The following is an 18,695-nucleotide window of genomic DNA, read 5'->3' as shown; positions in this document are numbered from 1 at the left end:
GCAGCTTTCCTAAGTAAGCACTATGTAAGATGCCAGTATTTCAAAATTAGACAACAGTAGATCTTTTTGCTAATGAAACCAGAAGAAATAAGGAATGTGCTAATAGGATAAAGTAAAAAAGCTGTTAATTATCCAATATTTATAGTGTTCTAGTGAGTCATGACAGAGACACTAGACAACAAATTATGGTGAGTTTAGAACATAACCTTCCCTTTTGTAGCTTAAGAGTAGAACTACTCAGCATTCCTCAGCTTGTAGTTATAGAAGGAATTCAAAAAAACCAAACCTCTTTGCAGAACACCCTTTAAGGCTACCAAATAGACAAACAGCTTTCTTAAAACCCTGTAATTTCTTCAAACAGATTTACCTTATCTTACAGCAACCTATTCAGAGTTCTAGTGACACCAGTGAATTCCAATACTTTAAAACCTGTTTGCCTCTTCAGGAAACGAAGTTGCCATTTTCTCAAAAGCTGACTTTTCCTCCCAAGTCTCTTTGGAAAGCCAGCTTTGGTAAAGCCACTGGCAGCACACGGAGCTCAGCAGAATCCAGTGAGTTCTGACAAAGGGGTGCTCTACAAACCTGGCAGCCGTGGAAATGAAGCTCACCAGGCCTGATGCTCACCTGTGGCTGCTGCCTTGGTGCTCCCAGGAGGACCACAGCTACTTTTGCCAAAGCTCAATGAATTCCAGGATTGGGTCATCTCCAATAGGGCACAAGCTGGGAACTGGCACTACCTCAGGTACCAGACACCCTTAGAGACAGGCTGGGGACTCCTTCCTGCTGATAAAATCTTCATTCTGAGAAGCCTTAAAGGAATGGAATTAGGTGAAGGGCGACACCCAGCACTGCCTGAAACACGGCCATGAGCAGCTCACTGCAGTGTTTGGTAGGGCTGTTTTGGTTTGGGTTTTTGGGAGGGGATTTTTCTTGCCTTTTGTTTTTTGTTTGGTTTTTTTGAGGGGAGGAGATTTTTGGGCTTTTTTATTAATACAATTAGATGAGTTTGGATCCGTTTGCAAGCCAGCAGGCTCAGAACAGCCCAGCTGCAGGGTAGCACAGAGGTTACTGGGTAACTGCTCACACCTTCCCCTTGTGTCATCAATGTTCTGCAGGCTGCTCAGGTGCCAATTTCTGCTAAGCAAGCAGGAGCTCCATGGGACAAACCACACAAGCTGGCATTTCAACCACTGACAGGCACACACAGAGTGCTGGACTAAGCAGTTCAAAGTCTCAGCATACCTCCTGGAAGCACTTCAGCTAAATCAGATTATTTATCACGAGTTTCAGGATTCTTGGAACATACTTACAAAAAAAAAAGCCAAGTCAACTAACAAAGGGAAAAAAAAATCACACCAAGAACAACAAAAAAAGGGATCTCTGCATGCAAAAACATGACTACTCTAACAAAAGCCTACAGCTCCAAGTTAATCCCAGCTAACATTCACCTTGATGATATTGTGATATTGTTCAGATCAGTCAGTTTGTTCTTGCAAGTGTCAGACATTAAACAGCAGCAGACAAATCCAGCTTGTTTGGCACCGAGTCCTGAGGAGACTGAGGCCATCCTGATGGATTTGCTCCCAAGCCCAGAGAAGGAAGAGAACACTTGCACCGGGTGAGGCAGGATCACTGCTCACCTTCAGCTGAGATACAGAAGTTTCTGCAGTCTATCACAGGGTCCAGGATTATTTACTGACTATGGAACTAAGAAGATAATTTTTGCTCTCTCAGTTGCATGGAAGGTATTTCATAGCATGTCTGCTCTTCTGCCTAGCAATTTCCTAAATGATTCTGAAGTACAAGGAGATTCTGGGTATGAACATCTACTTCAGACAAAGATGTGAAAGAAAGTAGTGGTAGGTTAATTAAAACAAGGAATAGATCTCTGAGTCATTCTTATTTGAAGTTCTGTTTTGCTTTGTTCCTATACAAGTGATTGATATAGCATGAACCAGCTACTGAGGAGCACAAGAAAATAGCTATTCACTATGGATTACCACTATCTTAAAGGGATTTATTTAGACAAACATAACCACATGTGATGAAAATAACTGAAAAGTTTGTCTTGCCTAGTTCCAGTAATGCCCAAATTGGTTTTGGAAGTCCTGAAAATCAGTTTTGAAAGTGTGTTTTAAATAAACCAAGTATTTCTGCTATGGAAGAAAAATAATGTATACATTTTTATGTTAAGTTTATAACAAGGCTTTTAAAAGAAAACAGTTACAGGTATTCAACTGCATCAGACTTCAAAAGAAAAGAGATTACACATACAATACAAAAATACAAAAAAATATTTTTAGAACTTACAAACTCAAAAGTCTACGTGGTCAGAGCTTTCCTAAAATAATAATAATAATAATAATAAAAAAATACATTTCAAGATGCACTTTCCTTTCTGCACTTGCAAGTTCAACTTTAGCAAGAAGACAGTTTTAGAGGCAGGATGAAAGCAACTAATGTATTGAATGCTACAACCATTTTCCAGCTGAAATTAATTTAGTGTTGACACTATCAGGTATTGGAGTTTAAAAAGAACCTTATGCTTATTTGGGGTATGGGAGGTGCTGCTGGTGGGGCAGGTGGTGGTATTGCTGTTCATAATGTTCTATTTAAGCAGTTCTGTTAATAAAATGTTTTTACAAATACACAATCTAAATTAGACTGAAATTTAGATGGCCATTACTAGCACCGAAATCCTTCAGCACTGTCCTGCAGTATGGAAGCTAAGACATAAACTGACCAGATTCATGTCACTGCTGAAAATCACTGCAAAAGGAAGACAGGCAGGAAAAGGTCAAGTTTTTATTTCTGAAGCTGATACTTGTCAGGAACATCAGGACTACAGCATTCTTCAACCTGATAGTGTCCACTGAGGTCACAGGCATCAAGGCATTTTGTCTTAAATGGCAAGACAGGGAAAGTGCATCTTAGATTTTTCATACTTAAGCAGTGAGTTACTGATTTTTGGTGTGGCTTTTATTCCTTCTAGGCATAGTAAAGAAAAATATTTCAATCAAAGGTGAAGCTTAATGTACATTAGCTTGTATTTTTGGTGGTGGCTTTTGTGTACCACTAGGAAATGCTAACAAGCACTACTCAAGGCTAATGATTTAAAAGGAGCACACTGAAAATACTGATTTACCTTTGTAATGAATATTCTTTACAGACTGTATCTAATATACAGACAAGGCCCATTTCCTTAGGACAGAACAGGCCACTGAAGGTTACACACCCTACATGAAATTTTAAACAAAATCAGAGCTAAGTTACCAGAGCCACTCAGAGCAACATAATTCCTAGTTTGCAGAGACTTAACAAAAGGTGACTGCAGGGAGAAAAAAAATCCAAGTTCTTACTATTTCCTGTGTAAGATTATATTCGAAGTAATAGTCCAGTAACACCTCTAGTACAAGACAATGCTCACTCTCTTTAGCAGAATTCATGGAGTCAATTGCTTCTCCTGTTATGAAGAGGGAGCCAGAAGTGAGAATGCAAGAGCATTCAATTTTAACCTGATTAAAGAGACAGTAACCTTTTTCATCCACCTTATTTAATCACTGACAAAAAAAATTATCTTAAAAAGGTACCACTCCAATTTCTTTATTATCTGTAACCTTTTGAAACTAATCACATGAACTACAAAATTAGCAAATGCCTTGAAATCTGTATACAAAACATAAATTACCTCTAATTTCAAACTCATTTATTAGTGTACCACTCAAAGTCTTAAAAAAGTGGCTCCAAAGATAGTCTCATACCATTCTTAAAAAAGGAAACTGTTCCTTCAATGTTACACCCTCCCTCCCCCCAAAACACCCAACTTGTAATCCACATCATTTAGTTATTTTCTTGGTCATGGACATTTCCAAGATGAGATTTTATATTTCGTTCCCATAGCTTCTGGTTGTCAGAAAATCCATGCTTTCCTTTATTGAATGAATTTGGTCCTGCTGAGGTTGGTGTATCCCTGTGAAAAGTAAAACAAGGGCAGTTGAGAAAGCCAGCTCAACTATAGTAGACTGCGCCATGTCACACTGAAAATGCCAATTTCAAGCCCAGTCTGCCCTCTACCACACAAATTTCCTTCTGTGACATCAGAGCCCTCACTATTAGCTGCTGTAAGCTGGCCACAGAACTGATCCGTACACAGTATGTCAAAATATAGCAATGAGATGGGGCAAAAGAGGACGTGGCAATGGCAGTAATTGCTGCCAGCTTCTAAGATTAAGAAACTGAGGATCTAAATTTGTTACTGGAGAAAAAAGAAAAACCACTAAACTAGAGAACTTTCAGAGTGACTGACTTTAAAAGCAGTCTATCATGATTAACACCTCTGAAATACAAATTCTCAAAATTCATCCCTAATTTAAGTGAAGCCTCCTCTGAAAAGATCCCTACTCAATTTAGAACTGGTCCCCTACCATCTCAAATCTGTGACAAGTAGAAGAATTACATGATTTATTATAAAGTAAAGAAGCAATTCTTTGTCTTTCTGAGAGATGATTAGGTGATTCTTATCTTCAACTTGCACATGAGTTTAAAAATGTGATCAGACTACCTACTTCAAGGCAATTTATAAAAGGGAGAACCAGAAAATACAAGGTAGAGACAAACAGGAATTCCTACCTATTACTCTTCTTCTTCTACTTAATGCAGACTCAATTTCTTCCTCAAAAATGTAAATAAGATTCAAAGTTCAAATGCAAATGTAGTACTTTTAGCCTGCGGATGACAGGCTAAAATTCGGAAATCTTGTTTCTGGAGAAATGCTTCTTTAACCTATTCTGCCTCCTTGTATTCTCAAGCCATCCTCAAGATCTGCCCTGAGCTGGGCAGGTGTTCCACACTGGCCCTTGTCCAAAGCAGAGCTCAAAGCTGCCCTACCTTCCGATGTTCTTCATGCGCATCTTGGCTTCGGGGGGCATCTCCTCGGGTTCGCTCTGCAGGGACAAAGGAGGTCAGAGCGGGGCTGGGCCCGCCTTGCACACTTCCCACGCCTGACAAGACAGATAAAGGCTGCACTACAGCCCTACAGGACAGCAAAGGGACTCTGCACACAATGCAGGTCCTACACGGTTACAGAACAAAATACAAATTCCTTTGTTCAACTCCATGAAAGGAGGAGCAGTAATATGATAACAAAATATTTAGCAAACCAGAAGCACAACTTTCCTTTGCCTCCCCCTAATCAAGAGAAAGCAAGTATTAATTCAAATTATACTGTGCATCTTATTTTCAGGGAGAAGTTATCAACATTTTAATGATTTCTTGAACCTACACAGAGCTATTGTGTGTTCTTAATCAGAGCCAAAAGAGATGCTTCGAGGTTGAAAACTCCTGACATTTATGTTAAGAACCATAAATAACCCACTCTCCCTGCCTACCACACCAATGATATTTTGTGCTCATCACTGGCTTATTACTCACATCTTCATCTTCGTTGAAAGCTGCTGCTACAGAAAGGGTTTTTGGAGCCAGGGTTGGAACAGGCTCTTTAGGCTTCTGGAAAAGACAAAATGCACAAGTAACATCAGTCTACTAATTCAAAAGAGCTACCCTTGGCTTTTTAAGTATTTTGGTAAAATTAAATCAAAGATCTTCACTGAAATGGGCAACCAGGGGAAAAGTTTTTGTCTGAATCAAGCACATAAAGGATTCTCTAATGACAAAGGAAAATGACTGCTCATTTATGTGTGATCACTCTGAGCAGCAAGCTGAGCTCTCTCATATTACAACTCCCCACATGCAGGTCTTAACTTTCTAGCACACTGCAGGGGTACTCAGCCACTGGGGCATGACATGAACAATTAAAACAGAACCTGAACAACTTGTGGTATTCAAAATTTTATTATGTCACTATTTCCATTATTCTTTTGGGATATTCTTATCCATCAATGTCAGAAAAAAAAGAATATGTTTATTTTCTTCTATTTTAACAATGTGACAGCTTTCTGGCTTAAAACAATTCAATGCTTTTAAACTACTATCAGTATCTAGCATACAGTCTGATTAATATAAGTTCCTTTAAAGAGTATTTATTTTTTTTTTATTCCTCTATTTAAAGTGGAGGAAGCTGTCAAACTCACAACTGTTACATGTGCTACAACAGTGGTACCAAGAGTTACTTCAACACCACTGAGAAAAAAAACAAATAACTAGTATCAGATTGCTACGATAGTACTAAATCAATCATATACAGTGCTTTCTCCATTTTACTGGTAATTCTTTAATACACACTCCTAGAAGCTGGTACTGCAGCAGAGCCATTATGCAACTGCCTACAGCTGTTCTTCACTGATACTGCACAACATAGAAATACCACGCCATTTTTAAAGCATCTGTGCCCAAGGAATGGGGAATGTAATAGGGGAGCAAAAATGACTGAAGAGAAACAGGTAAATTTCAGCACTGTCACCCACTAAGTTGAGTGAACCAGAAATCCTGAGCCAAATTTATTGCCACTTTGGACATGAGAAACTGAAGCATGCTAGAAGCCCAGAGAAGAAAGCCTTGTCCATTTTCCTAAAGTCTGAGTTGACCTGGCTGCATTTATACCTTAGAATGCTGTCGGCCCACATCTCCTTTCCATGTCAAAATAACAGAGCACCCTTTTAATCCTCTGCAGGTTTCTAAAATGCTGGCATTGCGGGTGCAAGCCTTTCATGATCACAGTTTGAATTTGGTGCAGACAGCTACTTACAACATATCCATCACAGTGACAGGTGGGAAATGTAAATGAACTGTATAAAACAGAGAGGCAGCCCCTGGCTTGTCCTTGGCCAAGCCAGGGGAGGACTACTCTGGAAGTACAGAGAGTCACCAGATGTCCATCTGAACAAGCACAAGGATACCTTGTGCTGGACAATCAAGGGGATCAGAATTCTTAGAAACCTATGTAACAAAGCCCCATCACTTGCATTTAACACAAATAAATCATACTGACCTTGCAAAGAACAGGCAAAGTCATGGAAATATGTTACAATTCCCCATGCTAAAATAAGATCTTTGGAGTGGAAGACAACCTATTAAGCCATCTAGATGCTTTCTTCTAGCTTTAAGCATCCTATGCAACGAAGCTCCCAGCACTCATTTCAAAGTAGCCTGAACAGCTTAACAAGTCTCCTCATTTCCCTCAGGAAATTACTGCAGACTTATCAAATCTCATTATAAAATTATTCTGCATGTTCAAAGATCTACAGTTCATTTCAATCAAGTCTTATGATTCCTGAGACTACTGACCTGTTATTAATCACCTTGAAGTACTTACACATGCACTAGCGGGCCCTGCAACGCCTGCTTAAGCTTTACCCAAGTTACCCTCAGGGGAATTCAAGGTTTCCTCTGCAAGGAAGCCTCCTCAAAGTACTTCCCTTTTCCCTCAGTTTCCCTAAAATTAAAAGCCCTCAGTAAACTTACATTTGCTCCCAGTTTGATGGATATTGCAGATGCCTTCTTTGTTGTCTGACTGCCTATGGAAAATCCAAACTTGGACATTTTGGCAGGAGCAGGCTTTGTGGTGAAGTCTTCAGCTTCTTCATTAGCTGCCCGTTTCTCTGCGCTGCGACTCGAACTTTCTCCTCCATTACTGGAAGAAACAGTCTTAGTTTTCACAGGTTTTTCTGCCTCTTCTTCAGGTCCTGGTGAAGTCGAAACAACTTACCAAGATGAGCTACTTTTACTGAGCAGATTGATGGGAGCAGCAACCTCAAAAAGCATTATACTTTGGGTGCAATAGGTAAGATGTTTTTAGTGACAGCAGTTTCCACCAATGTATATTTAGTGGACAGCAAAACACAAAGAGGAGAAGAAACTGAAAGCACTCCACTACTTGTAAAGAACTTCTTGTATGAGCCAGGAAAACAATCTTGAAGCACCATCTCTTTATTTAGTATGGAAGTCAAAGTTCATGTAGTAAATTAAATGTAGATGACTAAATCTTTTTAAGTTTTTTAAGTTGCCACAGATAAGCTTTCATAATTGGCATCCCAATTCCAAATCTAGAGTGGATAATCTAAGTTAAAATTAATTCTACTAAACTTCTACAAAATCATGTCCATGCCAGTCTCTAGGCTTGTCTGGCACAACTCTAAAATCATGGGAGTGACTACAGTGAGGCCGGCTGTCTCAATCATCTTTCAAGTCACTGCTTGTCCACATCTCATTTGTAATAAATCTGCCAAGCTCTGCTTGAGGAAGAAATCAGCACTAAAAAAGCATATATATAGATTTCATCTTTTCTGGTGCTGTATAGTCATGGAAAACACAGCAGCTGAACAGTGATCCACAGAGAAAAAACATTCAAGTAACACTTCCATTCCTATAAAATCAGCTTCTTCAGCTACACCAAGAGACAAAGGTGTCCTTGGAAAACTCACACTGAACAGAGTAAACGCTTCAGCAAAAAGACACTTCCCTGCCGCTGCAATAAGCAAACCACTGCAGCAGCAGAAGGGGGGAAAAACAAACACACATTAAGGAATGGCCAGGGAAGTGCTCACAGCAGCAGTTTAAAACAACTGGAGCTAGCACAAGTTCCTCATCACATCAAATGGAGAAGAGCACCTTCCATGCACAGCAAATTCCGACCATCAGGGGATAAAGCTCTTTGTACTGCTAATGCAAAAAGCTACTAGGTAAGATGAAGCAATGGGAGAGAAGAAAGTCTGAACTGGGGGTCAACAAGATTGTAGCTCTGAGAAAAAAAACAAAGAAGCAAACAACATCAGGAAAGAGAAAAACTAGGGACTCAAATCTATATATATATATTCTCTGCTATTTCCCAAATCAGAAGCAGCAGAATATACCACTTCTACCCCATTCTTCCAGGTATCAATAAGTGATTGAAACCAAAATGGATTTATCATTCACCTTCAGAAATATGGCAGATCACCAAAAAATTGTAACTTTAATCAGTTTCACTGTATTAAAAAATGCTACTAGAAATTTGATCCAGAAAATATAGATATAAAAATGAAAAACAAAGGAGAAAGGAGAAACAATCAAAATTTACACAAGTGACCTTGGGTACTGGTACCTGTCTTAGCAGAGTTTACCAAACAGCAGTCTGCAGAGACTGTGAGAGCATCCTTATAGTTAGTGCATAAAATCACATTGAACAATGCTCCAAGTGCTGCCTCAGTACACTAGAGACTGATTCAAGGGTAGGTAGAAGATTCACTGGCCTTAAGAGCGCTGGAATTGTAGAGCTAAGTCTTTTTCATAATACACAAAATCCATAGCAACCCAAAAATCAGGGCACAGGGAACCAGTGCCTAGACTAGTGCTAGCTTGAAGGTTATTACACTACTGCTTACGCCTTACTTCTTTAAAGTGCAAATTCTCAAATACTGCTAAGCACAAGACGAAGCTAATGCAATCTAACCACATCTGTCTTCTCACCAAACCCTACAGAGCATCTCTCTCAGAATCAGCTCCTATCAGCACTGCATTCTGAGTGTTATTTCTACTGGGCTTGCCAAAGGATGGACACCAGACTGCTGACAGAAACACTCCTGCTTGATGAGAAAGCTGTAAGGGGCACAGGACAATTGGGGAAGGTGGGGAGGGAGCTGTTGTGCTGTTTGATTTCTGCAGGAAACAGAAATGCAGGCATATTAACCATTAAAGGTCTCTACCATTTCCCATGCCAGTCCATATACATATTCCAAGATCTCAAGGCCTTTCCTTTCCTCAAGGACCTCCTTTCCTGGAGGTCATACTTCACCTCCAGAAAACACCAGCACTATTTCCAAAGCAGACTGGCTAGTGCCTTTTCCATGGATTGCAGACATAAGCTGTCCTCCTTCACAGCCAGGTTTTACTCATGTGAATCGACAAGCCACACGAGTGGACACCTTCCACAGCCCAGGTGGCTGAGGTGACAAGAGTGACAGTGCCAGCTGCACAGCACTTCAGGATCGGCTGTCCCTGGGAACCACTGGGGCATGTGGGAACAAACCAGTCACAGCTAAATTAATTTTAAGATAAGCCCCAAAAGCTAAGAACTGCAAATTGCTTTCCAAAATCCTCAGGGAACACCTATTCTTCCTTAGGGCCAAGGTACCTCAATGCATTCAGATCATCTTTCAGCACACAAAACAGCACACAAGACAGTAATTCCTACTGTCTTGTAGGATGTGCTGATGCTGTCCAGGTACTGTATTACTAATGCAAAAAAAACCAATACCACCACCAAAAAATAAAAACCAAAAAGTCACCAAAGCCCAAGAGAGAACCAAGAGTCAAGGAACTACCTAAAATCAATACTCTTCAAATGTCAGTGATTATGAGAAATAACATTCACTGTTGAGGCTATCCTGATTGGTTTACAAGCCTGATTTAATTTTTCAACAGATCTAAGAAGTGCCCTCTCCCTACAGATATATGAAAACAAAACAAAAAAAACCACTAAAATCCAACTAAAACAAAAAAAAGAAAATATACCAAGAAAGAAAAGCTTTATCGTTGCAAAGACACTGTCCTCTCAACTTTAAGGGAAGAAAGAAGAAATATACAATTAAAGTTTTCGAACCAAATACTGCAGAAATTACAGGAATGTCCAGTCATAATTCAAATACTATAGGACCAAACAGCAAACTTACAGATTGTTGCCAAGCAAAAAATCCCCAAATGCTTAAAACAGCAATTAAAGAATATTCACTAAGAGTAAATATTAATTTATAAAAAAGGTACCATAATTGTTGAAAGTTAATCTTTAAGGCTCTATCTTCATCCTTGCAGACAGCAACAGTGGTATTTCTCTCAGAACACGGCGTAAGTACTCCGTGTATTTTTACGAGAGAGAAATAGCGCATTTGCACGGACAAGGAGAAGCTGGTGTGTTTTTACAAAAGCGCCGGTAGAGCTGAGCACAGCAGGCGCGACTGGCCTCTCCCCCAGCGCAGTCCCCTCAGGCCCAGGCCACCCACTCTCCCCGCAGGGCCGGGCACCGCACGGCCCGGCCCGGGCAACTCACGGCCGGGTGAGGCACACCTGGACCGCCCCACCCGAGCTGGACCAGCCCAGAGCCCGTTCCCACCCCACAGCTCCGCGGCGAGAGGCGCTACATGTTCACCTCCTGCGGGCTGCGGCCGCTTCGCCTTCTCCCCCTCGGCTCTGCCGTCCGCCATTTTCCCCCGCCTCCTGCGCCGCCTCACGCGCCGCGCACGCGCGCCGCTCGGGCCCGCCCCCGCGAGGCCCCGCTCGCGGCCAGGCCGGCCCCGCCCCTGCGGCGCGCGGGGATGGCGCGGCGGGAACCGCGGGACCGCGCTGGGGGCAGCGGGAGCGCGCCGAGCGGTGCCCATCTGAATGATGCTCGTCCGGAGCCGCCGCGCACGTGGGCACGGCTTCCATTTCCTCCCCCGGGGAAAGCGGGGAGATCACAGCCACCCCCCCGGCACTGCCGGCATCGCACCCTGAGCCTCTGCGTCTCGGGGGTGCGAAGGAAGCGCGTCCGCTGCCGCGCCCTCCTCAGTGCGCGTGGTTTAACGATACCTCCCGTGATTCACAAATAGCATTGCCTCACTGCCTCCTCGGTGGGTATAAATAGCTAAACTGAGTGGAGGTGGTGCGCCAAGAAGGATCTGGTGGTGCCAAGCAATGGGACAAGAGGCAACGGGCAGAAACTGATGCACAGACGTTCCACCTGAATATGAGGAAGAAATTCTTACCTGTGCAGTGACCGAGCGCTGGGCAGGTTGCCCAGAGGGGGTATGGAGTCTCCCTTACTGGAGATACTCAAGAGTCATTCAGATGCAACCCTGTGCCATGTGCTCTGGGATGACCCTGCTTGATTTGGGAAGTTGGACCAGATGACCACTGTGGCCCTTTCCAACCTACCCAGTCTGTGATTCTGTGACACAGAGTTCCAGTGAGCAGTGACACCACCTCCCCCATGCCACTGTGCAAGCCAGTTTGCAGATCAGAAGAGGCTGTGTGTAAGGAGGAAGAGCAAATGACAGAAGGGGCATGGTACTCAGCCCATGGCAGGGGTTGGATCTAGATGAGGCCCCTTCCATCTAGAAGCCCAAACCATTCCACAGTTCTATGGCATGCAGCAGCACGTAGCTCCATTGTTGTCTTCCCCCCCTGAGGAAAGAGAGTCTGCCTGAGTGAGGCAGACGCACTCACACAGCCTGTCCTTGCACTTCAGGCCTTCCCAGGCAGCTGAAGGCAGCTCTCAAGCATCACCTGGAACACCACCCTCGGGTGAAGCTTTGTGTACTTCCCAACCACACACAACTGAAAGGAACCAGGTCTTTCCCTGTACCAGAGCTGATCCATGCCTGCAGGCCCCTGCCCCTCACAACAGGCAGTGAAGAGCAGTGTCAGGGTAGTGAATCTTCCAATCCCCACCTTAGAACAGCATGTAGGAGGAGGTCACCACGGAGTGGGTGACCACCAACTCATCATCTGCCATCACTGACTTTAAGCATCCCTCACAAAGAAAGCCCTCCTCATCCCACAGACAGCAGACCTGTATTTAGCTGCCCATGGCAGCTCTGCAGCCTGAACACAGACTTCCAGAGAGACACCAATGTATTTTGAGCTGTAAGAAATATTGAAAGGCTCTCTGCTCCTCTAAGTACTTACTAATAGGACAGTTTACCAACTCAGAAGTTCCAGCACTTTGGGAAATCTACATTACATGTCCTGAAAACATAGGCACTCTGGGTTAAAAGTCTTACCCAAAAGTAGGTAAGATTAATTTTTTTTTTCAGCACAGTCAAGAAATTTGCCTGATTCCTTCCAAACAAGGACTTTATTTGTGCCAGATAGAACATCCAGAAATAAATTGTGCAGTTCCCCAAACTCACGCAAGGTTTTAACCATTTAGTTCAGCTATCAAAGTCAATTCATTTGCACACAAGAGGATTCAGGAAGTAATGGGAGAGGTGTCTTCTACTTCATCTTAGTGATCTTACAGAATAAAAGGCTGTAGACAGCCTCCAAAGCAGTGAGCTCTGAAGACCTTTGCATTCAGTAACAATCACCCTTGCCCAAGCACAGTTCAATGGAACAGACTGATAGTCTTCATGTAGAGTTATATTTTTTTACAACAGATTATCTCATTTCTCTTACATAATTTCAATAATGTGTGAATAAATTTAAACAGCTGGACTACTTAAGTAATTAAAAAAACCCAACTCTTAATGATGGTAATTTCAAACATAAGCAACAAAACATGTTCTGAGATTAAAAGCTGAACAGAGCACCAAGAAGTCGGCACAGTTTGTGTGTAAAAAATTCATTTTCCTCCCCATCACTCTACTTTTGCTTTAGTTTATAGCTCTTGGGGTAGTTTTTGGCAAATTGCTTTTCTACTTTTTCCCGTCCCTTTCCAAGTTTGAGTGTGCTGATCAGGTCTAATGTTTTTTTCAATTCCTTTACAGGCTTGTTTACAAAGTCACAGTATTTCCTTTTTGGAACAAATTCCAGAGCCTTCTTCCAGTCACCTGTATCTTTCAAGGTTAATAAAATATGCATCATTTGGTCCAGTGTGAGATTTTTGGCACCAGCACTCCACAGCAAATACTTATCCAGTGGAAGGGCTGCAGTCTCCAGCCCTAATCGCTTTGCCCGTGCTAAAGAGACTCCTCTTTTTATGCTCTTGTCAACCATTGACCCAACAATATAGATCTTATCGTGATCAAATGCTTTCATTACTTTGGGAGAATCGGCTGTCAGATAGATGAGCTTATCCTTTGGAAAGATTTCTGTGTAGCACTGGTCTGTCACTGTGATAAGCAGTTTGTCCCACGCCTCTCTATAATTCTTGATAAATTCCCTGTGATAGAGGCTATCATCTTTGAAGTTACAGAAGTGGATGTGGAATGGATCCACAGATCTCCGATTGCTGCTTTCACTCATTACTATCTGTCTCACTGTGTTTGAGACTTCTCGGACAGACATCTCTTTTTCATAAGACATGTCAAATACTAGAGGCTGGCCAAAGATCATGGACTGAGCAGCCCTCCAATTGTATGCTTTGTCCATAGTGCGGGACCATAAACATACAAATGGACTCTTTTTGGTCTCGTCTGTTTTTGAATCTTGATCTTGTGCTTCCAGCCTCCTTTCTCTTTTCTCATCCATCTTTCTCTTGTCATTTTTCTTGTAAAGTTCTTTGAGATGCAAATATTTTAAATACTTCTTTTTGGCTGACTTAGAAGGACACTCCATAAAGGTTTTTAGCTGTTCTTCACTCATATTTTCTGGAACTGCTCTGCCAGCTAGCCTCCACATCTCCAAAGTCTCACGTGCAGCAGCCAAACTGGAAAGCTCCTTTGGCTCTGAGACCATCTCACTGACCTCTTCTTGCAACCCGGATTTCATTACCTTCTTCCACTCATCTAAATCCAGTTTTTCTGAGGGTTCACATGACTTGTCCTGCTTCAGACAAAGTGATAAACTCAGAGTTCTACTGAGCAGAAACAAATCCTTTTTCATCCCATGTTGTGTGGCAAATGGAAGGACAGAACCTCTTACAATTCTTCTCAGAAGCATATTAGCAGACCGCATACTTAGGTATGTGCTGTGTTGCAACACTTATCTGCAAAACTCCAATAAGAGGGGAAAAAACTTGTCAGAAATCACAAAGAACACACATACAGATTTTTATCCTTAGTAACACTGACAGACAATAGGTTACTTCTTGAAGGATGCTAGAAATTCCTCCTTCTACTATGAATTTTTTACTGCTTCCTAAATAAAAACAGCTTAAACCAGCTATACTTACTGCAATTTAAAATGCAGTCAAACAACCTTCAAGAACTGTCCAAGATCTCTTCAAGTTATCTGTATCATATGATGAGCCTTCACAACCAAAGTCAGTGAAATGCTGCATGCAAACCAGAAGTATTTTTATATAATTTATCTATCCTGTGAAAATAGAAAGAAGAGTGGGAAGAATAACAATTAGTACAAGAAAAGACCATCTTTTTTCTTTTTGCTAAATTGTCTGTGAAGCTGGCATAGGCAGATGAAGCTGAGGACATAAATCCCCCCAGTCTCATTAATTTTATCTACATTTGTATTGAAATATGAAAGGTCTGCAGAAAGAAAAAACACACCCAAGAACATTTAATAGTTTCCTTGGCCTACGCACACTACTCAACTAAGCATCAGTGGAGTTTCAGTCCTTGAGGAAACATGATTTGGACAAAACCAGAATTAATTCCAAATTAAAAAAAAAAAAATTCATAATCTTCCTAATAAACTGAAAATAATGTGATATACAGAACAAGAAGTTAGATCTAATATTGGGTTTGTAAACATGTGCCTCAGATTAGAGGCACAGAAGGAGCAGTGTATTATTTAGAAAAGTTATATAACCTGGCATGTGTTTTACTACACAGTAATTGATCAAATGGGTGGCTGACCTCTCATGTTCTGCCATCTTTAAGATAAAAGAAACAAGAACAACCAAGCAACCTTATAATGTGAAAATTTGTAAGTGCTACAATGGAAGCACAATTATTACTTTTGCCAGTAATTAAATCCTTCAATGTAAAATTGAAGGATTTAACTACTGGCAAAAGTAATACTCAAAGAAGCATGGAGAAATCAAGCGATCAGTTCCTCAATTAACTTACATTACTGGAGCTCCATTTAAGTCAATACTGAGCACCAGACTTACACCATCAGAATACTTGATGACAGCTTTTGATAGAGCCAAGCTACCTTGCAGTGTGTCATTCAAGCTAACACCACTACCACAAGAATCCATCTAAGGCTCTTTGAAGAATTTGTAGCACTGAAAGTATTTTTCTTTTTTTCAATAACAGAAAGACTCTCCACTGATATTTCAGAGACTGCATAACTTGCCTTACTTCTCCAGCCTAGCTGCCCACTCAGAATCACAGACAGAGTAAGGTTGGAAGGGGCCAAAATGGATCTGGTCCAACTCCTCTGCTCAAGCAGGGCCATCCTAGAGCACATGGAACAGGGTTGCGTCTACACAGGTCTGGAATATCTCCAGTAAGGGAGACTCCACAACCCCTCTGGGCAACCTGTTCAGTGCACAACCGCCTGCACAGTAAAGAAATTGCTCCTCACGTTCAGGTGGAACTTCTGTGCCTCTTAATCTGCCCATTGCTTCTTGTCCCATGGCTTGGCACCACGGGCAAGAGCCTGGATCCATACTCTCGGCACTCCCTTTAGACACTCACCGATGAGGCCGGCTGCAGGGGAGTAGCACTGCACTGCACGTGTTTAACAACTTTTAAACCAGCCCACGAGCACCCGAGCCGCTGAGCGCAGGCCCACAGCCCCGCGCTGTGCCCCCCAGCCCTCCCGGGGCACCACTCCCCGGAGAAGCACCTGTCGGACTCCGGCCGCGCCCCCCCGCAACGGGGCTCGGTCAGGGCAGGGCCGGGCCGGGTCGACCCCGAGCTCACCGCCAGCCCCGGCCGCGCCGCCACTGCCGCTCACCTCATGGAGCCGCTGCGCCTGCGCGGGGCGGGCCCGCGGTGCTCCCCTCGGCTGTCCCCGGCGCTCCGCGGCTGCACCGCCACGTTCCGGGCTGTCTGCGCCCCCACGGCGGGAGCTGCGCCCTCGCGGCGGCGGGCGGTGATCCGAACTCTCCCGTATTCCACTCCCGGAGAGCCCCCGGGCACTGAGGGGGCTGCTGGTGGGTGCTGCCGCCGACCCTGGTGCGGGACAGGGTCTGTCCTCGCCGCCGCGCTGGGCTGGGCGTGAGGCGGTCGGCTGGGGCCGAGGGGTTTGTCAGCCCGGCCTGTTGATCTGTGATCTCTCTCTTGCTCTCTTCTCTCCCCTCCCCGCCTTTTTTCCTTTAAAAAAAATGTAATAGAGAAGTTTTGCTTCTTTTTGGCCTGCAGGTTGCTGTTGTTTGATGGTGCGTTGTTTTGTTGTTTTTTCCCCTAACTGTAAGGCTGGGATTTTAGTGGAGACCGTGATCTGTCGCGATGAGTTTTCTGCTGCCCAAACTGACCTGTAAGAGGGAAGTGGATCAAGCAATTAAAAGCGTCGCTGAGAAGGTTTTGGTTCTCCGTTTTGGAAGAGATAATGATGCTGTTTGTCTGCAGCTCGATGATATTGTAAGACCTTTTCCTTTTTTTTTTTAACCGACTGTACAAGTGTATTTGTACATAGAAGAGAATGTTTTTGCTAAGATAGGCACTCATGGAAAGTTTGGTGACCAATATAGAATGAAATTACACGATATTTATAAAAAGGTTTGAAAAGTAAGCATCTGTGTTACTACTGTAGTGGCTGAACAAAGTGTTTGAGGTAGACAAGATGTGATATTCTATACCTGCTTAAGCTGGTAACACATAAGAGAAACAAGCTTTATAAAGCTTGCCGCCCTCTTGTTCTCGTTTCTCAGTCTATTTGTCATCTGCCTTTCTCACTCTTTGCAGCTTGCAAAAACAGCTCATGACCTAAGTAAAATGGCAGTCATTTACTTAGTGGATGTGAACAACGTCCCAGTGTACACCCAGTATTTTGACATCAGTTATATTCCATCTACTGTATTTTTCTTCAATGGACAGCACATGAAGGTTGATTATGGGTAAGTCATCCTACCATTGTCTATTATGTCTGTAAGAATTATCAGTCTTTTTCTATGTTATCATGTCTGGGGAAGGTAACATTTGAAAACTATCATGTTGTTACCAGCATCTGCTTTGAGAATTCTGAAGGAAGCCAGAGGGATGTAAATAGGGAAGTAATTTGAAATATGCCCTGATGCAATAAGTAGGTGAAATATATCTGACTCTGCAAAAAATAGTAAGACATTATTAAAATCTTAGACATAACACTGTACCTGTTTGACCTTTGGAGTCACAGCATATTCCTGACTTGATTATGTAATTATAGAGTTAGTTCATTCTTTCAGAATGACGAGATCAGAACTCCTTATCTCATTTGGGCATATTTTCACATTTTTAGGTGGTTTTTCTCTGAATCCTTTAATGTTACAATTCTACCTTTGTCTTATGCTTATATTTAGGTCTCCAGATCACACCAAATTTGTGGGAAGCTTCAAAACAAAGCAAGACTTTATAGATCTGATTGAAGTGATCTACCGTGGAGCAATGCGGGGAAAGCTCATTGTCAGAAGTCCTATTGATCCCAATAACATTCCTAAATACGACCTTCTCTACCAAGGAATTTAATGGGTTAATCTGAGAAAATAATTACACAAATGGATGATGTTGTAGATCCCTTTTTCCTTTAAACATTTTTGGCCTCCTCTGACATTGTGGGACAGTTTGAACTTTTATCCTGAAGGATCATATTGGTCTCCTTCTGAAGACAGATATTCTGTCACCTCATGCTTCTCTCATAAATAAAGCTACATTTTCATGCACAGAGTTCTTTGAGTTGTGTGCTGACAGCCCTTAGAAAACAGGCAGGCTGTGTGCATCCTCAGCTGTGGCATTTCCAGTGCAATCTTCTTCAGGGAACCAAGGCACGCTGGTAGTTGTCTGTTTAGTACCATTTTCATTCAGATGTAATAACAGCAAATGTGACATTAATAAAAAAAGCTGTGCTTGCTCTCAAGAACATTCAATTGAATGTGCCTTTCCTATGAAGAATGTTACTTTTTACCCATTGCTGCATAACAGGACAGAAGTTTTTTCTGAGAGATGATGACTGAAATCTGAAATGGATATAAACACAAAGGCAAGTTGATGCTCTCTTCTCTCTGATACCCATTATTACTG

General features: G+C 42.4%; 3 protein-coding genes across 6 annotated transcripts; 1 reads left to right on the top strand and 2 right to left on the bottom strand.

The window, feature by feature from the left end:
* Positions 1-1,996: 1,996 nt before the first annotated feature.
* On the bottom strand, positions 1,997-11,177 carry PCNP (PEST proteolytic signal containing nuclear protein). Of its 2 annotated transcripts, none has more exons than XM_066572011.1 (5): positions 11,078-11,177; positions 7,420-7,640; positions 5,431-5,505; positions 4,888-4,943; positions 1,997-3,970 (listed from the first exon to the last, which is right to left on the bottom strand). In XM_066572011.1, the coding sequence occupies exons 1-5, from the start codon at positions 11,130-11,132 to the stop codon at positions 3,841-3,843; spliced, it is 537 nt and encodes a 178-aa protein (XP_066428108.1). In that variant the 5' UTR covers positions 11,133-11,177; the 3' UTR covers positions 1,997-3,840. The 2 variants fall into 2 exon arrangements, with proteins under 2 accessions (XP_066428108.1, XP_066428109.1); XM_066572012.1 differs by lacking the exon at positions 11,078-11,177 and adding an exon at positions 7,664-8,667 and having other exon boundaries at positions 7,420-7,588.
* A 1,567-nt stretch (positions 11,178-12,744) lies between these two features.
* Positions 12,745-16,472, bottom strand: TRMT10C (tRNA methyltransferase 10C, mitochondrial RNase P subunit). 3 transcript variants are annotated; one of them, XM_066572008.1, is made up of 3 exons: positions 16,435-16,472; positions 14,741-14,883; positions 12,745-14,562 (listed from the first exon to the last, which is right to left on the bottom strand). In XM_066572008.1, the coding sequence occupies exon 3, from the start codon at positions 14,521-14,523 to the stop codon at positions 13,270-13,272; it is 1,254 nt and encodes a 417-aa protein (XP_066428105.1). In that variant the 5' UTR covers positions 14,524-14,562; positions 14,741-14,883; positions 16,435-16,472; the 3' UTR covers positions 12,745-13,269. The 3 variants fall into 3 exon arrangements, with proteins under 3 accessions (XP_066428105.1, XP_066428104.1, XP_066428106.1); XM_066572007.1 differs by lacking the exon at positions 16,435-16,472 and adding an exon at positions 16,324-16,428; XM_066572009.1 differs by lacking the exon at positions 16,435-16,472 and adding an exon at positions 16,173-16,189.
* Positions 16,473-16,504: 32 nt separating this feature from the next.
* TXNL4B (thioredoxin like 4B) lies at positions 16,505-18,337 on the top strand. The gene is made up of 4 exons (XM_066572010.1): positions 16,505-16,633; positions 16,895-17,060; positions 17,385-17,536; positions 17,978-18,337. Exons 2-4 carry the CDS (start codon positions 16,929-16,931, stop codon positions 18,141-18,143), a joined length of 450 nt encoding a protein of 149 aa, XP_066428107.1. The 5' UTR covers positions 16,505-16,633; positions 16,895-16,928; the 3' UTR covers positions 18,144-18,337.
* Positions 18,338-18,695: the final 358 nt, after the last annotated feature.

Source organism: Molothrus aeneus, chromosome 2, assembly GCF_037042795.1.
Source record: "Molothrus aeneus isolate 106 chromosome 2, BPBGC_Maene_1.0, whole genome shotgun sequence".
NCBI lineage: Eukaryota > Metazoa > Chordata > Aves > Passeriformes > Icteridae > Molothrus > Molothrus aeneus.
This window is presented reverse-complemented; position numbering and strand designations above follow the sequence as displayed.